The following is a 22903-nucleotide window of genomic DNA, read 5'->3' on the forward strand; positions in this document are numbered from 1 at the left end:
ATCAATATGTCCGACACTTTGGAAATGAGCAATGTTGGTTTCCAACTGCCGATTTTCCCAAATGAAAACTCGCTGATTCCTTATACATGTATTAACTTGCTTGTTTCCAATTGTTTTGTATCTTTTGATGCCCCTACAAATGTTATAACAAGATTTTTACACGAAGACAACCCAATGGCATTGATAAAAAGGCTTGAAAATTATAGATGTAACTTTATCAACGATTTCTAGGAGTATATTGTGATGGGCCGGTGGCCTAATATCAGGGATCTCGCCAGCCCAACGTAAGTGACGGTCGGTCATGAATATTAATGAGCTATATGAATATTAATTAGCAATGAATATTAATGAGTTCAGTCACAGTGCAAATATTTTTGAAATTAAGACATTATGTTTCACAATTTAAAAGAGTTTTACGGAAACAAATAAATTATTGTTGCAATATTAATGTCTATTGTAAAAAGTTAAATAAAACGCATTTGAAACGTTTCAGCCAGGAATATGTTCATGATCTTATTTACTCCAAATACATTCTCCTTCAAAAAATCGACCACATAATTATTTGGAGTATTGTTGTAATTTATTATTCGTACCATCAACTTCTAAAACGTATATATTCACAGTAATGAACGAATAAATAAAACTTCTGAACTTTCAAAGTTAGAACGTGACATAACTTACTTCACAATGCTATACATTGATTATACCAATAATTCTTCTTACTCAGTCATGACGCCAAGCAAAAAGTTTTTCTTCTTTTTTTTTTATTTGAAATAAAAGTAAAATTTGACTTAGTTTTATCGGGAGTGAATATTTTTGATCACTCGATCGCTTCGGTAAAAAACACAGCCCGCCATGATGTTTGTGACATATTAGTTTACCGGCATGTGTTCTTTGACCCAATGGGTCAATAATTCTATTTAACCAATCAGAATACCACATGGTAATGTCGGTAGAATCTGAAGTTTTCCGAATGCTTGTGATCATAAAAATTACATTGCGGAAGTAAAGCGATGTCGTAGCACGATGTGTTGACATTGATTTCAGTTGAAAACTGCATGATGGTTTTCGAAAAAGGGGATTAACAATTTTTAAAAGGTAAAATAGGTCTTGAAACAAGGGTTTTTACATGATTCGTGATGATAACAGTTCAAATGTATTTTACCAAATCACGCAATAAACACGTTGATTTTTTTTTTGAGTAGTGTAAACTGATCGTAAACTCTGCTTTGACCATGTTATATCAAGGTGGAATTGATTTTGAAAGAATTTTAGCTTTCAATCTAAAGACTGTGTCTATCACAGAAAGTATTTACAAACAAAGAGCCGCTATGTATCGTGCGACTAGGTCTATTGTTTACAAATTATAATCCATGACCGGCAGGATGCATGTCGGTCGGTACATAATTATAATAACAATCGGTCAATAGTCCTGGTTGGAAGCATTTCCGTGGTGGTCGCTAATTTCAAGTGCCGTTCAGGGCCGACCACCGCCGACCAGCGTGACGAGATCCCTGTAATATGGCAATAAAGTTTATAGTACTATTACTGCACAAGCAGACACCTAACAAATAATAATTAATTTGCATTGTTTTGAAAAAAAAAAGAAAAATATCCAAATTGGCTCCTTATTTTTTTTTTCAGAAGGACGTATCCTGACATATCAAAACTGCCTTTTCACTTAGTCAATAACTCATCAAGGAAGTTATTTTATCACACATATAACACATTCAGCATCAGAGAGAACTTACTCTGTATCATTCCTTACACAGCAGTCCAGTTCCAATACATGATTTCCAATAAACCAAATCAAATTTGAGAAATACGGTGCCGCTGTACAATTACGTATATACGTTAACATTGGTTTCTCATTCACTGTAAGTAAAGATAAAATAGCAACAAGTTGAGTTCCATTTACGTTAATTTAAACAAGCCATGCATGGCACAGTCCCCGTTAGTTATCAAATTTAAGATATAAAGTTTTGTTTATAGTAATATAGCTGGAATATAAACATGTCAGGAATATGACGATTGTTTAACATTTAAATGATTGACATTTGTATCTAATCGTATTGAGAGATATTGCTCTGGAACAGCATTAATTAAAACAAAATCAGCCATTATGAATATATGTATAATGAATATATGAAATTTGAACATAGTCAGTCAAAGCATGTCAGAGATATGGCTCTAGAAGCCCATTCATTAAAACAAAATGGCCACTAGTCAGCCATTCAGAATCCGATCTAAAAAATTAAACAAGTTTTTTAGCACAAAAATAGCCACCATTAGGCCACTTTGAAAAGGATCGTCAAACCAATATATTCGTATATCTGTGACATGATGTATAATGAATATTAAAAATTTGAACATAATCAATCAAAACAAGTCAGACATATGGGTCTGGAAACCCATTCATTAAAACAAAATGGCCACCGGACAGCCATTTTGAGTCTGATCTGAAAAATAAAATGATGTGCATCAGAAACCTGTAATGTCTAATGTATGTACCAAGTTTGAACGAAATCCATCCATAAATGCCAGAAATGCTTGATATTTGATGATTTTTTAGCACAAAAATGACAACCATTCGGCCATTTTGAATAGGATCGTCAAACCAATATATCTGTCTATCTATGACATGATGTATAATGAATATTTAAAATTTGAACATAATCAGTCAAAACAAGTTGGAAATATGGGTCTAGAAGCCCATTCATTAAAACAAAATGGCCGCCAGTCAGCCATTTTTAATGTTATCTGAAAAACAAAATTATTTGCATCAAGATCCCATAATGTCTAATGTATATATCATTTTTGAACAAAATCCATCTGTAAACAGCCGAGAAATGCTTGATTTTTATGATTTTTTAGCACAAAAATGGCCGCCATTCGGCCATCTTGAATCAGATCGTAAAACAAAATGATGTTCATCAAGGACATATAATGTCCAACGTATATACAAGGTTTGAAAAAATCCATCTGTAAACAGCCGGGAAATGCTTGATTTTGATGATTTTTAGCACAAAAATGGCTGCCATTCAGCCATCTTGAATCAGATCGTGAAACACATTGACGTGCATATGTATGATATCATGTATGATGTTTGTGTGAAGTTTGATTGTGATTGGTCCAGGCATTTCTAAGATACAGGGTCTAGTCACATCAGCATATTTGATATACTGATAGTACACGTACTAACCCAATTTTCAGTCAATAATATCAAACAAGGTACCGGTACACATTATCATAATGTTGATTTTAAATATAGTGGTACTTCTAAATGCACATACAGACCAAGTACAATTAAATAGTCATTATTTAAGATATCAATTCTATTCTATGCTGACTCCAAACAGTCTAGACATATCAGCATATTTAATATAGTACTCGCACTAACCCAATTTTCAGTCAATAATATTAAATGAGGTACCATATATTATTCAGAATGAACAGATGAATAGACTAAACCAATCAGTATACTGATTGACACATGTTCCTACCTCTGTACACATTCAGTGTCAATGTTCTTACTGCTATCCTAACCATGCTTTCAGGATGATTGAAAAATTTAATCGCTTCTGTATAAAGGGCAAAATCATTGGTGTGCTGAAATAGAGAAATAAACAACTGAAAGGTGCATGTCACTATTGCAATTTTGACAAGGATTTCCTGAATCTTAGCTAAACTTTGAATAAAAGAAAAAAACACAAAAAAAAATAGTTTTTGAATCATGAGTCACAGTTGAGTTTGAAGCAGGGATTGCGTTAACCCCATATTTTGCTTCCCGCACTCCAATTATTGAAGAGGATCCCAGTTTTTCCGGCAAGATGGGGTCCATTCTCTAATAAAGTTATCCAGGGTCAAATTTCAATTTCTTAAAAGAGGGAGCACTGCAATTCAGCGGCACCACCAAGTGGGGGAGATAGGGTTCTCCCTACAAGGGTGTGGAGTTTTTGATAATTCTAAGTTAAAATGGAGCATTCTATGGCTTCCTTGGGGCCAAAATTGCTATCAGACAGGTCACAGTTGAAGACTGTGGCCACATGTGATCCCTGGTCAATCAGAATTTTATGGTTGCCAGAGGATCTGCTCCCAAGGGTACATGGCCATGGCATGAGGGCACTGCACCCCTGTTCCCTTATTTAAAAAAATCCCTGAGTTCTTTGTGGGTAAAATGTGAATACAATACTTATTTATCACAGATTTCTTATTCAGACAACTGGGCAGCCAATTAAAAGCATTGCAGATACATCAAAAATTCTGCCACAAAAAGACTCTGATTGGTCTGACTATTAGATGTTAAGGTTGGGTAGCAAATCAAGCATGATCTTGTCAAGTAGCTTTGCACTGACTCCAATGTGGACCATTTTACTTTGGTCAGCTTTGGGGTGTCTCAGCGTTACAAGCAATTTTGTTTTTCAGTCAATATATATTAAGATAATGTGATAAAAAAATCACAAACTGAAATTACATTATTGGAAAAAAAGACGAATAGAGTAATAACATGAGGATACAAATGGTAATGTAAAAAGACTGCGTGGGTTTAAATTTCGCTGATTTACCATTTCAGGCATATTCAGTGGATTTTATCATTTAGATAATGTGTTCTATGCTAAATTTTACATATTCATTGGGTTTCAATTTAGCGCATTTTCCAGTCAGTGAAATAAGCAAAATTAAAACCCAGTGAATAATTAACCCCTTTCACAGTACATAACTCCATATAAGGGATCCAATGCTATATGGAAAAGGTTGATGGTACACAAGGAATAAAACTCTACATGAAGCGAGTTGTGTGGTACACAACCGTATAAAAGTACACTTACCTCATTATAAAAGAAATGTATTGTATGAGAGTTCAATTTCAGAGATAATGTTTTCAAAAATGATATATAATAGGCAAGAATCTGAAATAAGATAATAAATATATTATACCGGGAATTGAGAAATGAAAGAATGTATTAAGTTATACGCGTTTCACTTTTCAATGAACTATTTGTAAAGCATATGACCATCCCGAAACATCAAACGGGTTACGAGTGTTTGTAAAATCGGCATTGTTCACCAAAAAGTTAAAATCATTTCATGTTGACAAAATGTTGTATTAACAATTAGCTGAGCAAAAAATGATATTCAGGACATTCAAACAACACTTATCATTTCCTGCTGTTAATAATTTTAAGATTTATGGAATTTGTGAGGACAACTTCCTGCAAAGTTTGGGATTTTCATCACCCATGAAAATGCGTCTCTAACAGTGATTTACACTGGTTCTTGGTCTCTAGAGGGCGCTATTTCATATCACTTCGTGTTTTGCTGATTTCGCCTTTATAGTGTTATGGCATGCCATGCCACAAGAGATTGTTAATTAGTAATGGCATGAACATTCTGATTGGTCAATCATGTTCTCATTCCTTGTTCTTAGTGATGGTATGAACATTCTGATTGGTCAATTATGTTCTCATTCCTTGCTCTATTTTTCAGTACTTATTGCAAGCAGACTGAACGGATGTGACATCATTGCAGTATTAGAGACTGGCTTACATAGAACCTAAATTGTTTTCAAATTTACATTGCAGTCGCATGAATTTAGGGCTGGAATTCAGACTCACTCAAGCAATATTTCTAATTATAATTGTCCTACTTGCTATTTGAAAGGGACGTTTGAACCAGAGAATTCCACACACAGGTGTCTCCAGTGAAGTTTATAACCTCTATAAATCAACACTGAGAGCACTGTTCATAACTTTTACAAATATTCATGTCAGCCTTGATAAATCTCTAGTTTCAACATTATAACATAAGGACGATAGCTGTCACCACCATATAATTTCAGACACCAAAATAGCAAAAGTGCCAGGTAAGATGATGACGCAGTGGCACAGTGCTGGTGTGTGCATGGCATATTGGTAGTAAGTGCGTGTATTTAGCCAAAAGGTGAACCTTCGTAAAAACAATCTTGGAATGCACACAGCAAACCAGTCAACATCTTAGCTGGCAATGTTGATGTTTCGGTATCTGAAACAATATGGCAGTAACAAGTAAAACATACATTTAAATAAGGAGTCTTACCTCTTCATCAGAAAAATCAAATCTGTGTACAATTATAAAATTAATATAATTATTTGATAATAAATAATCTGTAATGTAAAAATAAAAGTATTGTTGATTTTGAGCTATGAATAAATACATTATTATTATGTATGATGTAGTTGTATTATGTATGATGTAGTTGTATTATGATGTAGTTGTATTATGTTATGATGTAGTTGTATTATGTATGATGTAGTTGTATTATGTATGATGTAGTTGTATTATGTTATGATGTAGTTGTATTATGTATGATGTACCTGGTAGTTGTATTATGTATGATGTAGTTGCATTATGTATGTTGTAGTTGTATTATGTATGATGTAGTTGTATTATGTATGATGTTGTTGTATTATGTATGATGTAGTTGTATTATGTATGACGTAGTTGTATTATGTATGATGTAGTTGTATTATGTATGATGTAGTTGTATTATGTATGATGTAGTTGTATGGTGTAGTTGTGTTATGTATGATGTAGTTGTATTATGTATGATGTAGTTGTATTATGTAGTTGTATTATGTATGATGTAGTTGTATTATGTATGATGTAGTTGTATTATGTATGATGTAGTTGTATGGTGTTGTTGTATTATGTATGATGTAGTTGTATTATGTATGATGTAGTTGTGGTATGTATGATGTAGTTGTATTATGTATGATGTAGTTGTATTATGTATGATGTAGTTGTATTATGTATGATGTAGTTGTGTTATGTATGATGTAGTTGTATTATGTATGATGTAGTTGTATTATGTATGATGTAGTTGTATTATGTATGATGTAGTTGTATTATGTACACACTGACAACTATATCTTGAATGATGCATCCCTCATACAATTTGAAAACATGTTTTGTGAAACATTACGTAATTTAAAAAAAAAGTAAATTCTTCTATGGCCATAGCACCTAGATTCCCAGAAATTCAGACTATTTCTAGCATCTTGCAAAATCTTGTGACTTGATTCCGCTAAGCAGCATGTCATACTTTACAAGTTCATAAAAGTAGGTACCACAAAGTGACAATCTGTTTTAAACATGGTAGCAATAATGAGTTTTGAATAATAAGCCACAACTTTTCACCACCAGTTCCATCTTTTCATCACAAATTCACAAAATAGTCCTGTTTATAGTCTGCACTTTCCTTCAGAAGATTGGGACAAAAATAGTCAAATTTTTTGAGTAAAAACCGAAAATTGGTCCAAATCTTGTCTGTTGGCTCCAAAATTAGGGTTCATTTCCAGAAATAATGAAGAATATAAGAAAAAAGTGTAGTAAATTTGGCCCAAAAAGTCTGGCGATGAAAAATTTAATTCAATTCTTGATTGCTGGTACCATAGTCATTCTATTATTGCCATCATAAATTTACTTTAAATGTTTCTCCGCTCAGAAACTAAATAATGTCCATGATGGTCAGAGGTAATACAATCAAGTAGTAAAAATGACGGTGAATAACCTCGCTTGGTATGACAGCACAGCCAATAATGACAGGAAAGTGTTCTTTGTCACATGAATCTCAAGATTCTAAACATGTTCCAGGCAAGATCAGAACCTGGAAGAAGCTACATACGAAACTGGAAATGTTCCGTTAGCAAGTGGTACAGGTATGCTAGGAGTTTTTGGTCAGGTGACTTCTCAGAGTGGAGAAAAATTTGTAGTGGAAGGAAATATGACAAGTCCAATGTTTGCCAGGTTCCTGCATACAATGATATCAATATTAAACAAATGTCCAGCCTAAATTTCAATATACTTATGGACTAGAAAAATTCAACACATAGTAGATCTATTATTAAATTCAAATTCAGAATTGGTACTCCACTTTTGAGTATACTTACAGAGTGAGGTTTCATTTTTAATATTTTCAAATAAAATATTTAGTGTCTGTAGAAGTTGTACGCTGACATAACGGCCGCACGGTTGGCGAAGAATCTTCAGGAAAAAGGACAACATGTTCTTCTCCAGAAAGAAACTGAAAAACAAATGGAAAGACATGTATGGCTTTCTCTCAAACTAACACATACATTTGAGCATTTATCGTATTAGCGCTGCGCATTCACGTAGATTTATCGTATTAGCGCTGCGCATTCACGTAGATTTATCGTATTAGCGCTGCGCATTCACGTAGATTTATCGTATTAGCGCTGCGCATTCACGTAGATTTATCGTATTAGCGCTGCGCATTCACGTAGATTTATTTATTTGCTTTGTCTTAAGCTGTGTCATATATTATTGATGCAGGACACTGGGCTTTAGAATTTCTCTCTCCGTCATTGGCTGAACCACAGATTAATGCCTGGGTAATTGAACGTAGTGAATAGACAGACTCATACATGGTAATTGTATATAGTGGTGGATCATTTTTATTACCCTAATCTTGTTGACCACATAAGGGTTAAAGAAATGAACTCACAGACATATGGGTGATCCTGGAAGTCAGGTGACCTCGTTTGTGTACTCACAGTGGTTCAAATGTGTTTTCTTAAAACATTATAACAATAACCTATAACGAATTCTGATTTCAATAGGAGATTGCAGTACAGCAAAAATGGACATGTGACACATACGGCTCAGAAAGATACGGCCGCTATACACAGAGTCACTCATCTACATCTACAATGACATCACAATGGTATTTTAAAATTACGTCCTGAATTTCAAAGGGACTATTTGTGCATATAGTGCGTTGGAGCAGGGTTTTTTCTAGAAAAATACTGCAAGAGGGTGCACTGCAACCATACATGTTATCAATACCAAGTGTGAATGAATTAGCCTTAGCATGCCGGAGAAACAGTTGCTCAGGATTTTTTCTAGAAAAAAACTGCAAGAGGGAGCACTGCAATTCAGCTGCGCTGCTCCCCAGGTTAAGGGGCAAATGGCCATGGCATGAGGGCGCTGCGTCCCTGTTTCCTTGTTTAAAAAAATCCCTGTGGAGGTTATTGGAGTCATAGACGATTTTTGTTTGATCAATGGTTGATAAACTGGTTAGACTGAACTCAATGCTGCAGGATGATTTATGACGAGATTGAATTATAATGAATGACATTGATGAGTGGAAGAATTTCAGTTGCGAAGGGACCTCAGTCATTGAAGGTAAATTTAGGAAAATATCACAAAATGGACATTTGCTTCACAAAGTGCATCATCACACTGTCACTCATCGGCATTTTCATAAATTAGCAATGTAAAATGTGAAACAAAATGAAAATATTCCTTGAACTCTGACTTATCAATTTCTGAAAAATGAACTGTCACTGGCTGTGGTATATATTACTACTTGAACCATTTGTTTATGTGGTGGTTAGTCCATCAGACATACCAGCATAATGTGGTAGTATTTAGAATGTGTACAGCTAGCATTGAACACAACAGCATTAAACTGGAGATAATTCTTGCTGATGTCACTGATTTTGGGTGACATCACATAAACATTCGGAGTTGGTACTCTGAGTGTCAGTGTACAACAGCAGTTGGTCTTCTGTCTGAATTGGTTGATCATATTTTGTAATTACCGACTGAGATGCCATTTTGTCTTATAACACATTCCCAAGGCTCAGGCGACCATTTTACTGGCAGAGACAGTCATAATATTCACAGTTCGCACGATAAACATTCAGAATATTTTATCATAAACACACACAAAATAATCACATTTCACACCAATTTTATCACTGTAATTTGGGAAACTGATTCTCGCATACAAGTGGAAAGTAGTTCAAACCATGTTACTATAGTTCTGACGCCAGAATATGACATACCGGTAATACTGTACTAATAATACTGTACTAATACTAATAACATAGTGTATCCATATGATAATTACCGATGTCACATCTGTCATTCTCACTATAGATGACATAATTTACAATAGGAACTGGAATGCCCATTAATTTTGTGGATGCCTGTTTGCTTTTAAAGTCTTGTCTAGTAATATATGTACATTGTATCTGCCCAACGGACGCCATATTTGCAATGTGATCAAACTCAGACAACACATCCAATGATGTTAACCCCTTGAGTGCCAGATATTTTTCCCGTCAAAATTCAGTGCAAATATTTTAACATTTTGTAAAATTTTCGGTAAATTTTATCACCATTTTCGGCCAAAAAGACAGTTTTATATAATGCTTTTTAGTTTTTGATCAAAAGGTTTGTCATTTTGTTGGAGAGGAGCGGAATATACAAAAACATTTTGTAGATGGTGCCTAAAATTAACAATGACAATCATAGTGTTGAATTAATGATGAAAATTGTTACTTACTCAAAGACAGAACTGTCATTTTGATCGCCCCAGATAAGTATTTCCGATATAGATCGGAATGTTTCAACCAGTAAACTTTTATTTTGTTCTGTAACAACTTGGTGCTTCATTAGAACATGATGTAAAAATCTGGAGGAAAAAAAAAGTCATTGTCATGTTAGTATTTGCAATTGACTTTTGAAGACACAAAATTATATCTCGTCAAGACATGTTAGAGAAATAAATAAAGATGCATGAATAAAACCAACAATTTTTTTTACATGGCTGTTGGTTGGCCATTTTGAAACAAATTACAAAACAAACGAATGTGTGATGTTCATACCAAGTTTAAATACAGGCATGGCCTGACATATTATTGATGAAATGTTAACATTTTGAGATTTGGAGTTATCTGAGTGGAAATGGCTGCCAGTCATTTGGGTTTTACTGAAACTTTCAAAATAATTAAAGAGAACATGCAAACCATGTTTTGCTCTTCTCTTTAGGCTTAAACAGAAATGCATCTCAGAAATAGGTGAAACACAAAATAGTTACCAGTTGATCATTTTGAAAAAAATCACAAAATGATGTGCACCAGTAACCCCCCATACATGTTATCAATACAAAGTGTGAATGAATTAGCCTTAGCATGCCAGAGAAACAGTTGCTCAGGGTTTTTTCTAGAAAAAAACTGCAAGAGGGAGCACTGCAATTCAGCTGCGCTACCAAGTGGGGGAGATAGGGTTCTCCCTACCAGGGTAGGGAGTTTTTGATAATTCTAAGTTAAAATGTAGCATTCTATGGCCTCCTTGGGCCAAAATTACTATCAGACAGTTCACAGTTGAAGACTGTGGCCACATGTGATTCCTGGTCAATCAGAATTTTATGGTTGCCAGAGGATCTGCTCCTCAGGGTACGGGGGTGCATGTCCATGGCATGAGGGCGCTGTTCCCTTGTTTTAAAAAATCCCTGGTTGCTGATTCAAATATTGTTTTTTTGTGTTTAAGAAACAAAAATTGTCTGCCAGTCGAGGTACAATGTAAGTGTTGTATTATTTCTTGTCAACATAGCAATTTTGTTTCAGCAAAAATGATCCGGGTATGTCATAAAATGAGAAATGTACAGAAGGACAGACTTACAAACAACCATTATAATGTACCGGTAATATTTTTTTTTGATAATAAATTAATTCTAATTAGTCATACTAAATGGAAAACAACAATTTTAGTACCATGAAATTTGTATCTGTAGATGCTGTAATAATTCTTTTTTGAACAATCAATGTGTAGATGATATAATACAAGCCACCATCATTCTGTTGTAATTTTCCCTTTTAATAGAAGTCACAGCTTTTCATACAGATTTTAAAGTATTAAGACAATTTTATTAGATTTATGTCACATAAACAAAGGAATGAAGTAAATAAATACGAGAAATTTTAAACATTGAAACAAGTACAACTGTATGCTTGAAACAAATCCAATTTGGCATTCTATCCCATATATCATGGCAGTTCAGTGTGATAAAACAGAGTTGTTATAATTTTCTATATCTCCATAGTACTGTAAAACATGTCTTTATCTTAGCATGTTATTTTATCTATTTAATTCAGCTAGTCTGTAATTTTGCTAGTGAAAGATGTTGCTTATTTAAAATAAAATATATATCCACAATGAAACTGTTGGCACTTTAGCTAAATAAAGATTCTGGTAATTCTTGCATTGAATTTTATTTGTTAAAATAGCTTATTTCAAAATGTTTTACTGTATGTACCGGTAATAAAAATCCAGAAAAATGTATTAATAGTCCATGCAAGCTATTGAACTTTTGACATCATGACAAAATAAGTTAAAACGCAGTGGTCTTCGCGCAGCTCGTGTTTGAATTTCATGTAAGGCCACACCGACTTAATTTTATGGATGACATCCACGCGCGCATTAGTTTTCGCCTGTTCTCAAAAAAAAAAAAAAAAAATCTCCGACGAGTCTCCACAGATCGGTTTTCGGTCTGGAACTTGCCAACTCATATTGTTGCAAAACGCCGGCTTGTCGTAAAACTCGTTTTGGACTACCTCAAAACGTGTCAGTTATGTCGTAAATGATCTTCTGTACATGCGTATAGTGTTGCTGGGAATTCCAACATGGCGACTAAGCCACCAAAATACGTGAGCATAAAAGTTCAGAGGGAAAACGGAGGGATTGTTGTAGACTGGTACGCAATTGACGTCGGCCAGGGAGATGTTTACACAGCTATAAGGACATATTGTCCAGAGGTGGCTGTCCCGCGATGCAACGATGACAGAAATTGGATAGGAGTGGAGGTGTATGGTGGCCGAGGGATGTGATAGCTGAGAAGGAAGAAAAGACCTTAGTCCTATTGTTGAAGAGATCGATGTACAGGAGTGCAAGAGATCATTTTTTTTTATGCTTGAGGTTGAGATCCCTAGACACGAGACACTAGACATACTTGCAGGGTTAACATGTAGGCTTCATTTCACCTGACAACACAGTTAAAGCTAACCCCAGGTGTGTAGAGAGGAGCAAGCAAGGACATTTCTGTATCATTGCAATGTTTTGTTAATAGTTATTGTCATAAAGTAGTGATATGTACATTCTGTCTTGACTTGTACTGAAAATGGTGTTCATGCTGTACCTTGAATGCAGTGTTTCTGACTGAAGGTACTTCATCATGACTACATGTACTAGAGCTTGTCTGAAATGGTTATACCTGTTACAGTAATACAGTACGAGATGTGTACATCAATATGTGTCTCCTGCAAATAAAGACTTGTTTTTTTTTGTTTTTTTATACACTGTGTTCTGTGGTTCAATTCGTAATACCAGCTCCGTAGTCCTGTGGTTTTAGCAGCATTTTTTTTTTTGGCAAGATTTTTTTTTTCCACCCTCTCGCATTAGTTTTGGGGTCTCCAGAGGATGTCATCCATAAAATTAAATCAGTGCGGCCTAAATAATGTATTTTACACGCGTTGTATACGTTGCTATGAGTCCCATATCGAACAGGACGCGGTGCGACGACTGCCGCCCTTTAATATCTTAAGATATTAAATTTGTTTCATCTATATTTAGTTGATTAGTCACAGATATTGAAAGGCGACAATTTGGATTGATTAAAAAATTAGTAATTATGTTACCAATGCATCATCCAACCGTAAATATGTCTCTTAAACAACAATATTTCTTAATGGTGATGATAATTAAGTAAAAATAATCGGCATTTGTGCACAGTGATCTGTTATGCGAATGAACTAGAATGTCTTGACTACATGCTTACAAACTATGACCTCTGTGGTAGTTTTTAACCTTTAAAATTAATACATGATATCATAAATACATGATAAACAGGATATCAAATTTATGATCCAACAACAACAGATTTATTAAACAAGTATAGCAAGCCTTTGGCAAGCAACAAAAAAAAAATGAAAATTACTACACTTGTTTAATGAATCTGATATTGTAAGGTCACTCATGAGGTAGTCTTTATTTACACATAGTCCCTCTATTGATAGAGGGACTGTGATTTAAAGAAAGATAAAATCTATTATTTTCAGTGGTAGATATACATGTATACTGTAAAATACTTTATTTTAGCTGGAATAAATTTTCGCTGAAAAGACTTTATGGGTGTTTTGTAGGATTTTATTTTCACTAAATCATTTCTTCAGCAAAAATAACGGAAATTAATTCCAAGCAAAAATAAAGTATTTTACAGTAATATCGATAGGTTTGTACAAATTAGAACCTTATCGTATCCATAACAATACCATAACATAGTGACAACAAGCACACCAGCATCATGGGTTGAGCAGTAAGCAGACTGTGACATTACTAATGTCATTAGTGTATCTCCCTACATATGAGGATTCGCATTGCGAAAATGTTTATTTTATTGGGGAAAACTGTCATTGAATTGTCAACTTCAGTGATTTTCATTGTCCCCATGTATCCAGGGGTGGGTGGGTCAAGATTTATATTGAATAGCGGATTATAAGTGTGAGATGGGTCTTCCATGATTTCAATTTGTTGTACACATAGTTCCACAGCTCTCCAGGTGATTTTTCCAAGATTAAAAACAACCATAATGACCACAAGGCCTTGGGCTGCCTTCTGTTGTCACAAAAGGAAATTAATGTACGGGTCCCAGTTCTGTCTAACTAAAATACACATCAATATATTTTAAGTCATTTTATTACAGAAGATTGTATTAAAACAACAATAACAGTGACCAAATGAACAGAAAAACCTTTTTTTACTGAAAATGATTGCTGTGAAAATGACAACACGGCGAAACACTACGTCGTCACTGATCATAAAATTACTCACTTCAAGTGCTCCAGAGAATGAAGATTTTTCGGCTTCCATACAGCCTGCTGAATCCAGTTCTTCCCTTTAGAGAACATATCACGTGAGAAACAATTATCACTCCTTAAATAATCCCAGAGTGTTTCACTTCGGCAGCTAAACTGTGTTTTTACAGACAGAAATGACACTTTCACCGATCGGCGGCGGCCATTTTTTTCATAATGGCCTACGCCCGCTACGACGAAAATTAACACCGCACGGGGGCGTTTACCACTTTGGGTAAAATATTGTCAGGCCTTTTTTTACATTATTTTTGCATATACCGGTACGTCCTAACCTTGCTAGTTTAGGTCCGGCATTCATGTGAATGTTTTACTTATAATCGTACGCATTAGAACAGGTATGGTAATATCCACGTGCTACTATTAAAATCTGTGACACTCCGGGGTGCTACCAGTTACTATTGACACTGAAGCCACGCCACTGTACCGAACTCACCGTGGTACATGTATACTAGTTAAAACAGCTGGAAACTCGTGGGCGGATTGACAACAGCCGGATGAGATCATCTGTGTATCATAAATCCGGATTCATTATTTGTTTTGATTTCTACAGATAGCACAGTAACAGGCATCACGAATGACATTACTAGTAATTACCGACCATCATCCGCTCCACGTCACGGTGGTTTCGTATCCATTCCGATACCTCGGCACCTTGAGAATTCCTGTACCGTTATCAAGTATTCATTTCATGGTGGGAAAATAAAACCAGAACTGATAATTCTAAATGAAAACCAGAAAAGCAATATCAAACACACTTATAAATTAACAGGATTATAATCACTATTATACAAAGTATAAAGCTGGAGAGGGAATTGAATTGATTGCTCCTTATTTATTGTTGGTTTGGTGTAGACTTTGTTTTTATATTCTTTGTAAATGTATCGGTACATGTCTGCAGTTCTTTTTATATCATACGTACTGTACCCATACACAGATAAATTATTATCTTTTTTTTTCTTCTTCAGAGGTAACACCTTTTTCACAATGTTGCTAGGAAGTTTGAAAAGTCTTAATAAAGTTATCACTTTGAGGAACTGGATACCTAGCTTGTCATCAGTTTCCAGGACAACAGTAACCAGGCAACCATATGCAAATTATTATACTCACCAGAAAGTTAGTGATGATGAGAATAAAGTGGTGGTTGACCTGAGAACTGATACTCTGACTGAACCAGACTCTGAAATGAGAAACGCTATGGTTAATGCCAAAATAGGAGATGATGTATTAGATGAAGATCCTACAGTTAAGGGTATATTAATAATAAATTGTATTATTTTTTTCGTGAATGAAGCTCCATCTCGCTTTAATATTTGCTTCGCAGCGTGTGCTCCATTAGAAGTGCATCTCCAATATAAAATGCATGTACAGCAAAAATGAAATTTGGCGTCATTCCAGATGATTGTAAATTCATTTTAAGTTTGCAGTTTGTATTTAAGTTATATACATTTTTTGTTTAGTGAAAAAATAAGAATTGCATTTTTTTCATGTTGTTATTGATTGTTTTTATGGAACAATCTTTCTGTATTTTAATTTATTTATTTTTAGAACTAGAAAGAACAGCGGCAGCCATGTTAGGGAAAGAAGCAGGTTTATACGTCCTCTCAGGAACAATGGGAAACTTACTATCAGGTAATTAGAACCTGTTTTCATTATTATCTATGAAAACTATAAATCAGACAGACACATGTTTTCTAAAATATTTTAATAGCATAACCATTTAAATTTGCTTAATTTTATATACAAGTAAATTCCACTGCAATTAAACACAAGTATATTAAACAATGAAATTTAAAAACCATGATAAATATATACATAGAAAAACAAATTATTGGCGTAGATTACATTTTAAGTTTGAAGTGTCATTGAGTGTCAGTATATATTTTTGTCAAGGTCACAGTGACAGGCTTCATTTGTGACCTTTTACTGACCTTTATGTTCCAGTGTACAATCTTATACTTGAATTACTAATATTTATCACAAACCTTTAATTTTTTATAACTAGGAATTATCGTGATTTGATAATTTAAAGGTTCATGATTTCGAAAGTTGCTGCGACTCTTATTCTAAAGTACCCAGTGAAATGTGTGCAGTGACAAACATTGATGTGACTTGATTGCTGTCCTACAGACCTCTGTGAAAAGTCCACTGCTACAAATTTTTACAATTTTTGAAATAGACAGTGAGATCAAGCTGGAATTGGAATCTACATTTATAAATATTTACCAAAAATATTACTTATTTTGACCATAGAAACAACTTGTTTTATGTAAGCAAATCCGCTATTAAAAGAGCAAATATGATTTATGAAAATATGATTTGAAAATGGGAAAAAAATGAGTAGCTTGTTCTGGAAAATGAATACACAGCATGTTGAATTTTCAGGGTAGAATGTTCCAGCTTTAATACTGCCCTCACATGTCCATGAAGAGAGAGATGAATAGATACAATACCCTGTGAACGGACGATGAAATGCTGTGTTAGCACCGTAAATATAAAGCCAGAATATAATGCATGATGATGATGTGATATTGACATGTTTTGTAGAAGCGTTTTGTCACTAAAGGAGGTGATTTATAGTAAAAGTCGTATTCAGTTTTCATGAAGAAATATTTTAAGTCTGTCATCTTGTTGGATTAACAGAATTTAGGTCATAACCCTAACTTATTCATAACTATATTGCCAGTCTGGATTTCAACAAAAGTCCATTTTTTAAGAATTACCGGTATGTGTCCAAATGAGCTAGAAAATTAGAAACCAGAAATATTTCTTATAAATTTCTTGCTCATTTGCATACACAATTATTATGAAATCTTAATTGCTATCAATAACAATAATTTAATAAGGTTGATTTAATTGATTAAATTGAATTGAGTTGACAGATATGTCTTTACATATGACATTCATGGGATATCAATGTCTGCATCATTTTGGTAATATTTTCATTGTTTCTTCTTTCAGTTATGTGTCATTGTAATCACAGAGGAGAAGAAATGTTGCTAGGAGACCAGTCGCATATATTCATTCATGAACAAGGTGGAGCAGCATTTGTAAGTTGACCAACTTTGTTTAATTTTACGTATGTCAGCAGCTTTTATCATAAAAGATGGAACATATGTCATGCTAGCATACAGGATGATATACATGTCAGATGCTAGCATACAGGGTGACATATATGTCATATGTTAGCATACAGGATGACATATATGTCAGATGCTAGCATATATCGTAAGATGTCATATGTCAGATGCTAGCATACAAGATGACATGTGTCAGATGCTAGTATATAAGATGACATATGTCAGATGCTAGCATGCAAGATGACATGAATCAAATGCTAGCATACAAGATGATATGAATCAAATGCTAGCATACAAGATGACATATGTCAGATGCTAGCATACAAGATAACATATGTCAGATGCTAGCATACAAGATAACATGAATCAAATGCTAGCATACAAGGTGACATATGTCAGATGCTATCATACAAGATAACATGTGTCAAATGCTAGCATACAAGATGACATGTCAGATGCTAGCATACAAGATAACGTGTCAAATGCTAGCATACAAGGTGACATATGTCAGATGCTAGTATATAAGATGACGTATGTCAGATGCTAGTATACAAGATAACATGTCAAATGCTAGCATACAAGATGACATATGTCAGATGCTAGTATATAAGATGACATATGTCAGATGCTATCATGCAAGATGACATGAATCAAATGCTAGCATACAAGATGACACGAATCAAATGCTAGCATACAAGATGACATATGTCAGATGCTAGCATACAAGATAACATATGTCAGATGCTAGCATACAAGATAACATGAATCAAATGCTAGCATACAAGATGGCATATGTCAGATGCTATCATACAAGATAACATGTGTCAGATGCTAGCATACAAGATAACATGAATCAAATGCTAGCATACAAGGTGACATATGTCAGATGCTAACATACAGGATAACATGCGTCAAATGACATGTCAGATGCTAGCATACTAGATGATATATGTGTCAGCTTTTATCATGCAAGATGGCATACTGGTATGTGTCAGATGTTAGCATGCAAGGCGACATATGTTAGATGCTAGCATACAAGATGACATGTCAGATGCCAGCATACATAATAATAATGAATTTATTGCATCACTAAAAATAATTTCCATTGGTTGACAAAAAAAAAATGTAATAAAATACAATACATATAAATGTAAAACTAAAGTAAAAGTAAAATGTCAGTTATTGTTATTTCTGATTTCAAATATTTTGTATAAGTATTCACCAACTTGTCTTATTAGTACGTCTTCTCTTGAACTCATAATATATTTAAATATCTGGTCATCACTTTTCAATTCTTCTGAAATATTGATATTATTAAATAAGATGATATATGTCAGATGCTGGCATACTCGATACACATGTCTTATGCTAGCATACAGGATGACATGTATGCTAGCTTTATCATACAAGGTGACATATGTCAGATGCTAGCATACAAGATAACATGTGTCAAATGCTAGCATACAAGATGACATATGTCAGATGCTAGCATACAAGATGACACATGTCAGAAGCTAGCATACAAGATGACACATGGCAGATGCTAACATACCGGATGACATACATGTCAGATGCTGGCATACTCGATACACATGTCTTATGCTAGCATACAGGATGACATGTATGCTAGCTTTATCATGCAAGGTGACATATGTCAGATGCTAGCATACAAGATAACATGTGTCAAATGCTGGCATGCAAGATGACATATGTCAGATGCTACCATACAAGATGATATATGTGTCAGCTTTTATTGTACAAGACGGCATACCGGTATGTGTCAGATGTTAGAATGCAAGGCGACATATGTCAGGAAGATGCTAGCATACAAGATGACACATGTCAGATGCTAGCATACAAGATAACATGTGTCAAGTGCTAGCAAACAAGATGATACGTGTCAGATGGCATGTCAGGTGTCAACATGCAAGATGACCCACATATAAGATAAAATATCCAATTTAATTTCCAAGCATTCAATATTTCAGTTGGGTGGTATTCATCCAAGACCGGTAACTAATTTACCTGATGGAACATTTGATCTTCAAGAATTAGAAGAAAAAATACGACCTGATGGAGACTTCCATGCTCCAAAGACTAAACTAATATGTCTGGAAAATAGCCACAACCGTTGCGGGGGAGCAGTGTTATCTAAGAAGTTCTTGGATGATGTAAGTATCTGGAAATATACAAATGTACATTTCTCAGAATCAAGTAGTAGTCTTGTTACCTCAGATTCGAATAATTGATTGATAACTTTATTATGTAGGTTGGTTTCATTGCCAAGACACACAATATAGCTGTACATATGGATGGTGCTCGACTGATGAATGCAGCTCTAGCAAGCAAGAGAGATGCTGCTGACATATTACAACATTGTGACACAGTCAGTTTATGCCTTTCAAAGGTATGTCCTCATTTTATCCCCTGCTTGAAAAAAAAATGATTTACTGACGTCTTGAGACATTATGAAATATTGATAAGAAAGCTTCAGAACATTATAACAAATTATGACATATCAATAAAAAAACAATACTTTTAAATATTTTAAGAGAGATTACATGAGATTATATTTGTTCTCTAGGGTCTTGGAGCACCAGTTGGGTCAGTTATTGCTGGACCTCAAACATTTATTGACAGGTAATATGTACACATACACTGTAAACCACTTCCCTGTGTTTAAAACAACACTATGTATGTATGTGTGTATCTGCGTGAGACACTGACAAGTCATTCAATGTTCACATAGTGACGTAAGAGCGGTTAAAATCCTAGTGTGCATTTTACAAGCAAGCTATTGAATACTAAAAATTTAAACAATTTATGTAGCTATAGTTCATGGTTATCCCAATATTAGGATAACAAGTGACAACTATATTGTATTTCTCTGTGTAGTGGATGATGTTGATACATGTATTGACCAAGCAGAGAAGAGAAAAACAATAACAGTAAAAATGCAGTTTTCATGACTCTTGTCCATTTAAATTTATCACGTAATATTTTTGTTGATTAGTGCACGGCGATTACGTAAAGCTTTAGGTGGCGGTATAAGACAAGGGGGCATACTAGCAGCTGCCGGATTAATTGCTTTAGACAGTGGAGTAAAGAGACTACATATTGACCATGCAAATGCTAAATACCTGGCAACTGGTAAGTATGCAGTACAAAATAAAATCAAGTCAAAGTAAACTATTAATATAATGGGAAAATAATGAATATACAAATAATAATTATTATGCATCAATTTGGATGGAGGAGAAATTTATGAATATGCAAATATGCTAATTATGCACATTTGAATGAAGGATTATGCAAATAAGCTAATTGTTATGCATATATTTCTGATTTATTATTTGAGTTGATTTACAGCCCCAACTATGGGCTACAAATGTAGTCTTGATCAGTAAAATGCAGTAAACTGTAAATTGCCTAGGAAAAAATGTTATTTGATTTCCCATCTGACATGTGTACAGTATGGCTTAGTAGTGCTATTATGTTTGCCTTTGTTCTATGTTCTAGATTTAGATTTCCATTTGAAGTATTCTCATTTCATTTCTCATATACCAGTCACTTTTGTTTTTTTGTAGGCCTCGCAAATTTAAAACATCCATTGTTATCAGTCGACGTGGACAATACGGAAACAAACCTTGTATATCTTAAAATAAATGGTGCTAAACCAGAAACAGTCCTGAATATGGTAAACCAAATAACAGAAAATGAAAAAGAAAAACTAGGTCATGGAATCCAGATCAAAGCATTCCCAAGTAGTAAAGACAAGATCCGCTTGGTTGCTTATAAACATATAACAACTGAACTAATTGATCTTGCGGTCAAAAAGTTTGAATATATTGCTAATGTATTGTCAGAAAGCCCAGAAGGGAAATGAACATTAATTTGTTTCATTTAGGGTGTCACATTTAAAAATTTGAACACCTGCAAGGTTGAATACTTTCAAAGATTAACATCTCAAATTTTAAACATTTGTCACAAATTTTGTGAATTAAATTTTAAACTTATATTTAATACAGTGAGTGATCCCTCGCTAATGTCAGGATCCAATCGAAAAACACCACTTATCAAGGACAGACTGCTGCTTAGTTAGAGATCGGAATGATGGATTGTTCACATTGTAGTGGGTTTTATAGGGCCTTTTCAAGGCATTACCAGTTGAAAATTGTGCACAGTCGCAAGGTGACAATTTGTGAAAAACACCGGCACCACTTTCTCGTACCAATTCTTCAACGGCGAATTAAATACATGAAGCAACAAATCTAGATTTCTTCCAAAGCTACCGCTAACAAATCAATACAATTTTTTTAGGCCACCAAATTACTCAAGACTTGGCCAGGGGATCACTGTATTTAATGTTTAAATTGTGGGTAGTTTTACTAGATTTCTCAGTAATGCATCATTTTATGAATTGCCTTCTAAATATGAAATGATCAGTAGAAAGGCTTCACATTAAACTTGATTCATAATAAGGTCATATTCAAAACTAACAGAAAATTTAAGCGACACACAATGCTCTGTAAATGGAAACACTACTGAAATTTCAAGGTATGGGGGTTGGGTTCTAACCCGTGTTGCATTTGACTCTCGTGTCAAGCTTAATATACAACTGTAAAGAGCCATTATTAACTGAGACTATTTTCATGGAATACTGTTACCAAATGAACTTGAAAGCAATACTGAGTGCAAACTACTTACCCTCTTTAATACCCAATACCCTATGAATATTGTAAATAATGAGACATTAATGTATCAAACAATAACGTTTATTCTTTGTAAGATTAAAAAAAATTTATAACTACTGTTTGTTGTGGTTTTTAACCATAGATATTTTAAGGTCTATGGTTTAACATCTTCCTGAGATCTGTAGTGGTATATACCGGTAATAAGCAGCAATAAGCAATTTTTCAGAATTACGCAAATAACACCCAACAAATTGTCTGTTTGCAGTGGCTTGCTCGCGAATCTCGAAATGACACATACAGCACTGATCGTTGTCGGCATTTTAAAACAAATTATGCCAGGATTTACATTTATTAACTTTGTGGTTTTAACAGAAAAAACATAATGCAGAATACAGGAGTGAATTTGCTGTTGATG

General features: G+C 34.3%; 2 protein-coding genes across 2 annotated transcripts in view; one reads left to right on the plus strand and one right to left on the minus strand.

The window, feature by feature from the left end:
• LOC100374463 (protein CLEC16A-like) overlaps positions 1–14866 on the minus strand; it is a 45777-nt gene extending 30911 nt beyond the window's left edge. The window contains exons 1-7 of the mRNA XM_085502277.1: positions 14674–14866; positions 10352–10480; positions 7929–8062; positions 6076–6143; positions 4830–4910; positions 3504–3609; positions 1752–1875 (exon numbers count right to left, since the gene is read on the minus strand). Of these exons, the coding sequence (XP_085358403.1) occupies positions 1752–1875; positions 3504–3609; positions 4830–4910; positions 6076–6143; positions 7929–8062; positions 10352–10480; positions 14674–14750 (719 nt within the window). The 5' untranslated portion in view covers positions 14751–14866. The remainder of the gene's footprint in view (positions 1–1751; positions 1876–3503; positions 3610–4829; positions 4911–6075; positions 6144–7928; positions 8063–10351; positions 10481–14673) is intronic.
• An 835-nt stretch (positions 14867–15701) lies between these two features.
• Positions 15702–21680, plus strand: LOC102802143 (uncharacterized). Its single transcript, XM_006814634.3, has 8 exons — positions 15702–15966; positions 16263–16346; positions 17676–17764; positions 19783–19965; positions 20064–20201; positions 20379–20434; positions 20808–20944; positions 21382–21680. Exons 1-8 carry the CDS (start codon positions 15702–15704, stop codon positions 21678–21680), a joined length of 1251 nt encoding a protein of 416 aa, XP_006814697.1.
• Positions 21681–22903: the final 1223 nt, after the last annotated feature.

Source organism: Saccoglossus kowalevskii, chromosome 8 (assembly GCF_978046115.1).
Source record: "Saccoglossus kowalevskii chromosome 8, keSacKowa6.1, whole genome shotgun sequence".
Taxonomy (NCBI): Eukaryota; Metazoa; Hemichordata; class Enteropneusta; family Harrimaniidae; genus Saccoglossus; species Saccoglossus kowalevskii.